The sequence below is a fragment of the Corvus cornix genome, chromosome 14 (genome assembly GCF_000738735.6).
Source record: "Corvus cornix cornix isolate S_Up_H32 chromosome 14, ASM73873v5, whole genome shotgun sequence".
Taxonomy (NCBI): Eukaryota; Metazoa; Chordata; class Aves; order Passeriformes; family Corvidae; genus Corvus; species Corvus cornix.
This window is the reverse complement of record NC_046344.1, coordinates 6,333,762-6,345,256: the sequence shown is the minus strand read 5'-3', so window position 1 is coordinate 6,345,256 and position 11,495 is coordinate 6,333,762. Positions and strand designations below refer to the sequence as shown.

At 48.9% G+C, this 11,495-nt stretch overlaps 1 protein-coding gene across 1 annotated transcript; it reads right to left on the bottom strand.

The window, feature by feature from the left end:
• Positions 1-1,194: 1,194 nt before the first annotated feature.
• On the bottom strand, positions 1,195-10,225 carry TMEM11 (transmembrane protein 11). The gene is made up of 2 exons (XM_039560309.1): positions 10,120-10,225; positions 1,195-2,127 (listed from the first exon to the last, which is right to left on the bottom strand). Exons 1-2 carry the CDS (start codon positions 10,182-10,184, stop codon positions 1,611-1,613), a joined length of 582 nt encoding a protein of 193 aa, XP_039416243.1. The 5' UTR covers positions 10,185-10,225; the 3' UTR covers positions 1,195-1,610.
• Positions 10,226-11,495: the final 1,270 nt, after the last annotated feature.

The following is an 11,495-nucleotide window of genomic DNA, read 5'->3' as shown; positions in this document are numbered from 1 at the left end:
AGCTCAGCCTCTGTACAAAGGGCTGTTGCCACCCAGAAATGCCTCACTGCCACTGGAGTTCCTCCAGCCCACTCAGGTACAGCTGCCTGTGCTGCTGCTGAGGGCTGAGAACACCCAGCAAACCCAGTTTGCCCAATGCTGTGTGTCCTGCTCACACAAAACCTGCCCAAGCAGAGAAGCACAAGTGAGAACCGTGGTCAGAACAGCCCATGGAGGCGAGGACAGGGGGAGTCCTTGGTGCCTGCTATGGCAGTTTGGAGAGATAAAGACAGAAGGGCAGAATTTGGGGTCTGACCCCTGCCAAGGTTAGTGTTTCAGCTGTGAAGGTCAGGCTGCTGCTCCCACTGGAGCAGGGAGCACGCAGTGCACAAGCAGCTCTCACTGCAGGCCTTTGCTCTCCTATTCCCAATGTAACACCTGAAGCTGTGCCAAGCTGGCCATGCCAACGCCAGCCACACCTATTCTCCATGTGGTGGGAGGAGATTATAGGCAGCAAGCCCCTATCTTTTAAAAGTAACTGGCAGATCTCACAGAACAGTAAATGCTTCCCATTCTAAGAACAAGATTTTGAATTTAAAGCTAAAATATGATTTAATGCATAGGACTGAATTCTAAAATTTCAGGTAACACAGTTACAAGATGCAGTCACATGGATACCTTGCAGCAGGAGCCGGCAGCTCCTGTGTTCCAGGCAAAAGCAGTGGAATTGTGTGGTCAGGGCACAGCACAAAGGTAGGACAGGTGGACTCCCACCTTGGCAGCCCCCAGCCCTGCAAGTGGCTCAAGGCATTTTAAGAGGAGATGTATCCACCTTAGGAAGAACTCGTACAAGAACTGAGCAGAATGTAGCTGGAAAGTCAGAGTGGTATCTCTGTCGTGCAGAGGAGTCATGGTTGGAGGTGCAGGGCAGCAGAGGACTGGGACACCTTTATCCCCATCCATCAATGTTTAGCAATTACCAAAAAGGTATAAAGTTGGTAAAACCTCTTCCAAGAAACACAACTAGCCAAGCAAGAGGGGAAGTGACACCCTGCAGCTATTCCTTCAGCAGATGCCTGCTGTAACACAGATGCTGCTGCCACATGCACTGGACAAGAGGAGTGTCAGGTGTGTGTGTGAGCAGGTCTAAAGCCTCGACCCCCTGGAACCACACCAGCAAAGGGGACTATGATAACAGTGACGAGAGCAAAAGCATTTGAAATTCTCATCCTTTAATGGTCAATGATAACTTCTGGCTGGTTCTGTGTAATACAATTAAACAATATACTTAAATGTTTCCAAAAAAAAAAAAAAGAAAAAAAAAAAAAAAAAAAAAAAAAAAGCAGCTCTCACACCCCTTCTTTCTATTGCTTTCTTTCATCGACATTCTGCTGCTGGATTGGACTCCCCTGGCCTAACATACAGATCTCAAGTCACCACACATCCACATCTCAAGAGTAACGAAGAACTGAAAAACCTTGGTGCACCAGTGATGTGTTATTTGAAAAATAACAGCTCTATTAAACCAAATCCTTGCCAGTCTCCACCGCTTCTCAAAGAGGAAAAACAAAATGTTACTGTGGGAGTCTTAATACACTTGTCTTTGTGGGTTTCTCTCTTCCCTGCTGAAGTCATACAGCATAGAGTTCATAGATCTTCTTTACACAGTACACCAGGGCAGCGAGTGCTATTGTGTTGTGCAGTCTCTTTCTGTGCAGGTCGTCCTTCCTCACCAGCACCACAGGAGTGGACGAGGTGAGCGTATGCAGGGGCAGGCGCGAAAGTTTATAGGCATCGTACTCGACCTGGTACTTGCAACAGGGATCAAACTGCCAAGAGATCCCGTAGAGGGTGCAGCAAGCCACGCTCAGCACTCCAGCGGGCAGGGAGATGTAGTGAGAATAATCGACTGGCAGTGCCAGGGGGGTGAACAGGCAGGTGGTGCCCGCCAGCACGGCCGTCTTGTGCAGGCAGTTGCCCACGGTGATCCAGCGCGCCGTCTCGTCCCCGATGCGCGTGGGCTCGATCACGATGTACTTGTACTGCGCTTCCAGTGCCTGCTCCAGCTCGTACTCAAACTGGTCCTGAGCATTCTCCCCGTTGTAGATCTCGTGCACAATGTAACAGTCCGTGGAGGACAAGGTCACCCTGGTGAGGGGAAATGAAGAATTAAAACTACAAGGCTGAAGGACAGGCTGTTCACCCACCCGGCTGGGAGAGGAGAGAAGTGCCCCAAGTGAGGGCAGCCCCTCAAGGTCACTGCCTCTGTTTCACAACCAGCAGCTTTTCAACACAAGCTTCATTTCACATCAGCTGATTTCTCCTGCTGTACAATAATTCATCCCAAAAGAAGGCAACATATTTTTCTTACCTCTTCCTAACTTGGAGGATCTAGAACAATTTGAGAACTAGGGTCATTTAACAGTCCTGAAATGGTTCCTCACACTGATACCCAAGCAGTTTCTTTGGAGAGAGCAGAAGTGTCACTCACACCTTAGTGACCACAACACATCACTGAACAAACCATACGAACTTCCGGAGCTTTCAGAGAAACCAAGACAAGCAGCTCATTTATCAGGAGGACAAGCTGCACTGGGAGGTTTAGAGAGAGGAAGCATCTCCAGATGAATACATTTGCTTTCTGATGCAGCTTGCTATTTAGTCCTCCATATTAAACACAGCCTAGTAAATCCATGGTAAATCCAACAAGGATGGCCAAGGAACATTGCTGAAAGGGAAGGTGAAGAAGGTAGCAGAGCATTCAGTTTGTGGCAGAACGGTTCACTCCCTCTCCTGAAGTGGGATGCAGCAAAGCAAGACATGAATACAATTTTTAACCCACGCAGGCTTAAGCAGTGAAGAAAGAGCTGCTCACTTCACCTGGGAGCACATTCCCACTCAGGGGATGCAGGGAATTTGTATTGGAGCAGCAGCTTTCAGCTACCTAGTGTCACATCAATTTCCACCTTCCCTCCACCCTCTTCACCACATCACCTTCTATCTGCAGCTACATTCACGTACAGACTGCTAAGAAATAGGATTATGACTGTTTACCTGCTCTGAGAAAGGGTAAAAACCTATCCATCAGAACCAGGCAAAATCCTCCCTTCTAAGCAGAAATGAACATTTCTGACATACTTGTGCTTAACCAGAGCAAAACTGAGCACGTGGCCTCGCAAGGATAAAAATATCTAGCAGATTCCTTTAGCAGAAGGAGAACAAATCACACACATCTGACCTAATCACAGCAGACAAAACAGCCTCATCCCAACAACATTTAGACCCCCGTGATATCAGCAGGAACACACTGCTGATGTGGAGAACAGAATGAGCACTTTTTGCTCCATTAGTACGGTGGTACTTATGTGCATGCACTGGAAAATAAGGGAGAAAAATACACATTCACAAGCTGCTGTTGCCAAACATTATCCTTAATGTGCAGGTCCACTCAGGCTGCAAAGGGGATTAAGCAGTGGCCAGCTGTAATCGAGAATATTGTTAAATTACAAGCTGTTGCAGACGTAGCAGACATGTTTGTAACAGCAGCAAACATCAACCAGCAGCACCTGAGAGGCACCACCCTCTCCCAAAGCAGAGTAATAAGCAGTTTCATTAAAAGTCCAGCTGGAATTTATTTAACCTACAAGGAAAACTCAACCTACAATGTAGTTATTGAGTTCCTTGCAGTGCATTTCCCCCTTGGTCTGTCCATGGGTAGAAAGAAAAATAAAAATCCACCTGAATTCTGTGTATGCCAGGGGTTTCTTCAGGGTAATGAGCTTGTCAGACATTGTTTGGAAAATTACCATTAACCCTTTCAGCACAGGATGTAGTGGGCTCTGACATTCTGCAGTGAATTGAGAGGTATTTAGAGAAAAAAAAATTTAAGGACAGGACCTATATAAGGAGTTTCTAACAAGAAACCGGTTAAGCAGGTGTTACTGACACAAAGGACACAGCTGCTCATGGTTTTTGCCAAGGATTCTTTTCCCTGATAACAGCTGCTCCACGTGCAGCTTCTTCCAAATCAAAAATTCCAGTTCCATTGCAAAAGACATACAGAGGCTTAAGGTAACTTTGCACACCACTACCCATGACTATGTGAAACCACTTGCTAGGGCATAATGACTTCATGGAAAAGCTATTGCTGAAAGGCATTTTCAAGCTGGAAGCCAAGCCAGTGCTAACACAACCCTCCAGGCAAAATTAATATTTCTTACCAAGGAGCACTGTCAGTGTTTTGTAATACCTGGGAGCATGCAGATGGGTCTGCAAAATAGAGAAGCAGAATCCGAATTCAACTAAGAACTTCCCAGAGGCTTAGGAACAGCACAGTTGTTGTCATTCCAGATCTCCCTGTCATCACTGGGAAAACATGGGTGAAGTGAGCCCATTCCTTCCCTGCCTGTACAAGAGCCATGGGAACTGAGCTTCTAACTCTAGGAATTCAGTACCTACATTACATGGGATTTCTCCAGGCTCAGCACCAGGAAAGGTGGCACTAGCAAACAGCCTCATTTCTCCTTGCTCAGATCTTGCCTGTTCTTCCCTCTGAACACCCCTTTTTTCCTTTCACCATCATTGCACAAGCAGAGCCACACCACAAACAGCCACCTGTCAGCAGGAATCCAACAGACTGGCCAGAGGCAGCACTGTCCATCTCCTCTGGAATTTTTTAGCTTGCCAGGCTCTGGGGCTTTATAACAATAAAGTCAAGAAAAGCACAGTCCTCTTATGCCAAAACAAGCAGAATTTAAAGTATGTTCTGCTGACCAAAAAAAAAAAAATCACTGGGAATTGAACTGCACAAAGGCTTCATCCCTGAAAAAAGTCTGTCCCCCGACTGCGCTGTTTCTCCAAATGAGTCCTCTAAAATCAGAATAAATCTGTGTCACAGTGCTGAAGCTGCAAATGGCAAAACAGCCAATCCAAAAATGACAAATGAAAAGATACCTGCTCAAATAGGACACATGAAGAGTCAACAAGGCAGGCAGCAAATTTCCGTTTCTGCACAAAGTGAGGTTATCATGTTATTATTTCCACACAAGAACTGGCTGCCCCTGGAGCATGGAAAGCTGAAAACTGTTCAGATTTCAGATTATATAGAAAGAGACACAGATGAGATACGTGGGCTTGAGGAGGTTTCAGCTGAGCACTTCACAGAGGCAACTCTCCTGACACAGCCTTTCAATTGAACACAGCAGCTGCACATGAACAAATCCAGTCAAAGCAACTGGATTTGCTCAAACACTGGAGGCCATGGAGTTTGCCTTTTGGAGCTTGTCACCCACCCCCCCAGCCATGACAAACACAAATGCAGAGCTGTGCAAGCAATTCTGAGCTGGCATCCACCACTTATCAAGTGTGGGGATTTTATATAAACTCCATTTTACTTAAAAGAATAGTAAATAACCAGAGAGCACCTAATGCCAGAAGACGTAAAATGCTGCCAGGTGTTCAGAAGCCTGACAGGCTGTTTACTAGACAGATCAGAGCCTAAAAGCAGTTGTTAGTATTATTCAATCAAATGATTTTCCAGGACCTGTCTCCCCACTCCAAATAAGAGGGCACAGTTAAAAAGTTGTACAGCTGTTCTGCAGGAATAGTTCTAGGCCTTATATCCAAGTATTTGTTCTATTGCAGCTTCAGGCATTCTATATTTGAGAAATTTTAGTGTCTCTTTCCTGGTGCTAAATGAATGCCTGGAGGGGCGAATGTGACAGAACTCTCAGCTATTCAGCACAGCAAGATGTAAATCACTTAAAACTCAACGATGTCAAATTTTGGTATTGCCAAAGTTATAAAAATGAATCCATTGTTAACAGAGCTACAGCAGCAGGAGGGGCAGAAGAGTCTGTGTTAGCTATAGAGCAAGCTTCAAATTACATTTGGATTGTCTTCCTAACATGGGAATATGGGAGAGCACCAGGAGAGGGGTGCTGCAGCTGCTGAACAATAGCAGCTCCAGCAGTTCATCAAATCCTGACATGGCTTGGGTTGGAAGAAACCTCAAAGCCCACCCAGTTCCAACCCCCTGCCATGGGCAGGGACACCTTCCACTATCCCAGGTTGCTCCAAGCCCAGTTCAGCCTGGCCTTGGACACTTCCAGGGATGGGGCAGCCACAGCTTCTCTGGGCTACCTGTGCCAGGGTCTCAGCACCCTCACAGAGAAGAATCTCTTCCAAAGTCCCAGTCCTCAGAGCAGCTCCACCTCTCTGCCTCCACCTTGGAAGCAGGCTCCTGAAAACAGCAGCCTGCCTGGTAAAGGGAAATTTCAATTGGATAGTCTTTACAGATGAAGAAATAAATAACATTCCAAAGAGAAGGCACAATGTCACTCATTGTCAAAAGACCTTCAGTTTTGCCAGGTGACAAGTGGCAAAAGCAGAAACAAAGGAACAGAGCACTGAGAACAAGGCAAGTGAAAACATCCTGGGAGAACCCTCAGCATCCTCCTACCACTGCCCAGCTGCAGGGGAGAACGACTGAGCCTCCTGAGTTTTTTGCCCTCAACCTAATGGCACCTGCCAGACAGACCTTTGGTGAGTGTTTCAAGTCATCCAACTATCTCAGTTCTGCAAAATGTCCAAAATCACACTTGGAAACAATCTTAAGCTGCACAAAGTTCAGGTACAGTTCAGGGCAAAAATAAAAGTTATTTGTAAGCCCCTCCCGTAACACGTAGGTCAAATTTTGTTAAAGTTTTTTTTTTTTTTTAAGAATATTCCTGGGCAAGAGTTTTGCTCAGAGCAACAAACAATCAGATTAACTGAAAATGAAGACCAGTTGGATTAGTAGTTAAAAAAATTAGAAAGGGGAGGCTTGCAGCAGTGTGATAACACCTGTCACAAGCAGCACACACAGTCCAGCTCAGCAGTGCAAGAGGGGTTTCGTGCTGGCTGTGCAGGATCTCAGAAAAAGGACATTACAGATGGCCAGAGCATGTCTGGGAGCATTGTCAGCATCTCAGCCAAGCTGGAGGAAGTCAACAGAGTCAAGGCACGACAAATTCAAACACTAAACTTCCCTCCCTCCAACATAAATCCTTCCTGAAATTTAATTTGATTTCAAGATTAAGGAACGAGCTGTGGCCTGGCTTTAATTCTCAGTGGAAATATTCCACCTCCCAGTCATATTCCCCAGTGTATGTTTCTACTCAGGATACTCAGGTGCAAAGAAAGCACAAACACGTCCCACCCTAAACACCTGGAGAATTGCTTCTCTGCTGAATGTCCTCACCATCTATCAGGCTCAGGTCCTCAGCCAGGGCTGTCAGGCCTGGGGCTTTAAGAAGGGCATTCAAGCAGAAGAAGAACAGGAAATGCAGGGCAATAAAGCAAGACTTTCATTCAAAAGATGCACCTTAAATTCAAATAGGAAAAAGGACAGGAGAACATTGGGAAGCTCTTCAAGCAGCCTCAGGGAGGGACAACAACATTCCCTGAACTCTAAGGAAAACATCACCAGACCATAACAACAAATCCAGCCCCCAAACAACAAGGAGGTGTCAATTTTAAATCAACTAATGATTAGCCAGGCTGATGGAAATAGGTCAATCATTGCTGCAAGCAGAGTACCAGAAATCTGAGCGGTGCAGGTAGCGAAAGGAGAGTTCTGTGAGGGCACAGAGGAACCAGTGCAGGCAGTGGTGATGACATGAAAGCTGTTCTTTCCAGAGTTTGTCAGAACATCTCCCAGGGGAACAAACGACATGCTGTCCACTGCTCTGGCGGGCACCAGGCTGCCTTTTATACAAAAACACCCAGTACAAACCAGTGTCTGTTCTGTATGAAAAAGTTGTTTTGGTCTACAGATTAACAATTCCCTTTAGACAGGCTCCATTAAAGAGTCTATCCAGAATGAAGAAAAACAAATATTTAGTTGGCTCCCTTCAGTGTTTTTGGTTATTTTGTTTAACATTATTATTTTACCACCAGAGCCAGCTGGAGTTCACATTCAACATCCTTTGAAATTAATGTCCTTGCATTCACTCCTAGCAAGGAAAGCACTTTTTAACCAATTATACCTTTCTCTGTATCAATAAAGTTGCTTATGAAGGGACTCAGTCTCCACAGATATGCTGGTCTTTTTTTTTTTTTTTTTTTAATGAAAGCTGTTCTAGTCTCATAGCAGACAGGATTTTATTCAGTACTGAGTCTCCTCACACCACCTCCGACACACAGATGCCTTTCAGAGCGGCTGGCTGACAACTACAAACACTCCTTGAAGCAGCTCAGTTACCAGGAAAACTGGATCAGCATATCCAGTTCAAAGGAATGTGTCTTTGGACAAGAATCCTGCCCAGAGTAAGAAAACTGTATTCACCCTATAAAAAACACATGTCATCATGTGATGACATCAGGTCTGTCAGCGCTGCCTTTGCACAACCGGTGCTGCAGCAGCCGAACAAGACGGGCAGGTGTGGTTTGGGATCAGCCACTGATGGAGAGGCTGAGGCCCAGTCATCCACATCTCCTGCTCTGCAACTGCTAAGAAGAAGCAGCACCTCGCTGACATCACCCAACACCTTTTGGGATTATCCTCCTCTGTCACATTTGTACAGGGTGACACCTAAAGAACCACCAGCTTTTGATGGAGATTGTGAAATGCTGCTCAGGGGAGGATCTGCTGTTCTGTTCTCTTCCATACACTTCTCACTGGCAGAGGAAAAATACTACATGCAGCAGGTTCATGGAGTGACTTGTGTTTAGGAGTATTTTTGATCATAAGATCAAGAGCAATCACAGCTTTGAAAAAAGATCACCTCAAACAACAATTAGATTATTGTACAGGTCACAGATGAAGCTACACAGTAGCAACTCACTTTTTAAGTCTGCATCAATTTTCACCCTGGAAGAATAACTGAAGTTATTAAGTGTTCTTTTCCATATTCTGTTTCTTCCCTTCTGCTGGGAGGACACGTCTGCCACATGAAAAAACCACATGAAAACTCCACACCTCCCATGCTGGGGCAGTGCCAGCACTGGGTGCAGACAGTTTTACCACGGTGGTATTCTTAGTTGTTTATTTAAACCACGCTGATGCAGGAATTCCATTGGCCCTTCCAGTTCAATTACTTTTGAATTCTCTGAACACAGGCAGCATTCCTGCAATTCACATTAGCGCCAGAATTTTCAGGGCTACTAGTGGCTCTCCTTGGCCGTGTAGATTCAACAGCATCAAAGCAAACACTGTTGGATCACAGCAAGGAACAAAGTGAAGCAAAAGCCACAACACAGATTAAGAGGGACATCAGAGTTTCTAATTAAGAGGGATATCAGAGTTTCGAGGCAAGGCGGCAGAGCAAAGGAAAACTCACAAAACACCGCAGCAGCTTTCAGCAGCTGCCAGTTACATCAGTCAGCCCTGGGGCAGAACAGAAAAATGCCAACGTCAGGAAATACAGGATAAACCCAGACATTTTCAGCAGGTGGAGAACATTTAGGTCGGACATTTGGAAGAATTTCTTCACAGAAAGGGTGATTAAATAGTGGAATGGGCTGCTCTGGAAGGTGGCAGAGTCACCGTCCCTGGAGGTGTTTAAGGAAAGACTGGGTGGCACTCAGTACTCTGGTCTGGATGACGGGGTGGGGATCGGTCACAGGTTGGACTCGATGATCTCAGATCTTTCGAGCCTAATTGATTCTGTAAGATTTCCCTCTATCTCTTTTTCCCATTTTAAAGTTGCGATTCCCAAACTTCCACCGCTGCTCCGTGGGTATTTCCAGCCTGTGCTGGACTCTCCTCCACCCTGCCAGAGGCCGGAGCACGGTACCGAGCTCCCTGCCCGCCGCGGCCCCGGCAGAAGGAGGTCACCCTGGAGGACTCGCCGCTCCCTCCCCGCCTTTAAAAATAGCCGTGGACGGAAGGAGCCTCTCGGGGCCGGCCCTCCTCCACCCGGCCCCCAGCGCCGCACCCCGCCGCGGGTAGCGCTGCCCCCGACACGCCGCGGGCCGCGCTGACCTTCCCCGGGCCCGGCCCCGCCGAACGCCCCCGGCCCCTCCGCGTCCCGCGCCCGCCCCGCCCGGCCACGCTCCCCTCGCGGCGCCCCCACCCTTGCCGCAGGGTCGCCGGACCACCGCGGGTGGTGCAGCCCCGCGGTCCCCGCCGTCCCTCGCCCCAGCCCGGCCGCCCCTCACCTGTCCCGGCCGCCACCGCTGTTGGTGCCGCCGGGGCCCGCGCGCCTCCTTCCCCACGCCGCCATCTTGGAGACACTCGCCTCGCAAATGTCTCCGCCGGCGGCCCGCGGGCGCGCCGCGATGCCCGACGGAAGATGTAGTGCGCGGGGGCGGCAGCGGCCGCTCCTCGGGGCGGGGCTGGGACCGCGAAAGGACTACAAGTCCCACAGCGCCCCGCGCCGCCGCACGGCCGCGGGGGTCCCTGGGGTGTGTAGTCCCTTGGGCGGGGGCGGTGGGGCCAGGTGGGCGCCGCGGTGAGACCTCAGTGGGGCTCCCGGCCACAGCCCCGTACCGGTGGCAGAGCAGCCCCGCGGGGCTCGGCTCGGCTCGGCTCGGCGCCGCCGCCCGGGATCTTCCACCCGGTGGGAGGAGCGCGGTGGCGAGTCCCGGCCTGCCCCGCGTCCCCGCCATGAAGGGATGCGGCTGCCGAGGGTCGGTATCGCTCAGCAGCCTCAGCATCGCCTCGTGTTCGTGATCCAAAAAACCCGGGAGGTTCCTTCCCTGCAGTGGACTAGGGATGGAGGATCCCCTTGTGCAGCGCCTCCCTGGAAGGAGAGGCTGGGCGGTTTTGGGGTGAATTTTGCCCCCTTAATCAATCTCGAAAGAGGGGCAGTGAATGGGGAGGCTCCCTTGCTGCATCTCTGAGGAGGCATAAATCACAGAATGACTTAGGAAAAGACCTCAAGATCATCAAGTCCATATAAAGTTTATAACCAAACGGTTCTCTAGAATTGCAGTGTGGGCTTGCCAGAGGTTTCCCGGCTCCTGTGGATCCATCAGAAGTCAGTGGTGAAGGTTTTGTGGGTGACCTGTGCCGGGGTGCTTGGATGGTTATCTCCAGGATCCTTAAGCCTCTGCAGGGCCCCTTCTTGCTCCCGGTCGGATTCCTCCCAGAAGAGGAGCTTTTTTCTCAGGAATTTTAAGCTTTCCCATAACAAACAGCAGCTCCGTGCTCCGCAGTCCCCCCCTTTCCTGAAGCCCTCCTCCAGCCTGACAGCGCACATCAGGAGACAGCGGCGCTGCCTCTGCATCTCCCGATCCTAGAAAAACCCTCTTTTTGACAAAATTATTCCTAAGTGATGTAATGTGACTGAAGAGAACAAACCTCGGCTGCCTCCACCTTCCCTGGCATCCCGAGGCTGCTCTTCCAGCCTACAGGGCCCTCCCACACCACTGCTCTCTCAGCTGTATTTTGGGGGGCATCTGTTTTGGGGGGGAGATAAAGGCTGCATTTCCAGGGACAAGGAGGTGTTTGGGAAGCGTGCCCAGCCCAGCAGAACGTGCAGCATTGCTGGGACAGGCCAGAGCATGGACCGTCTGGAATGTGGAATGTAAAC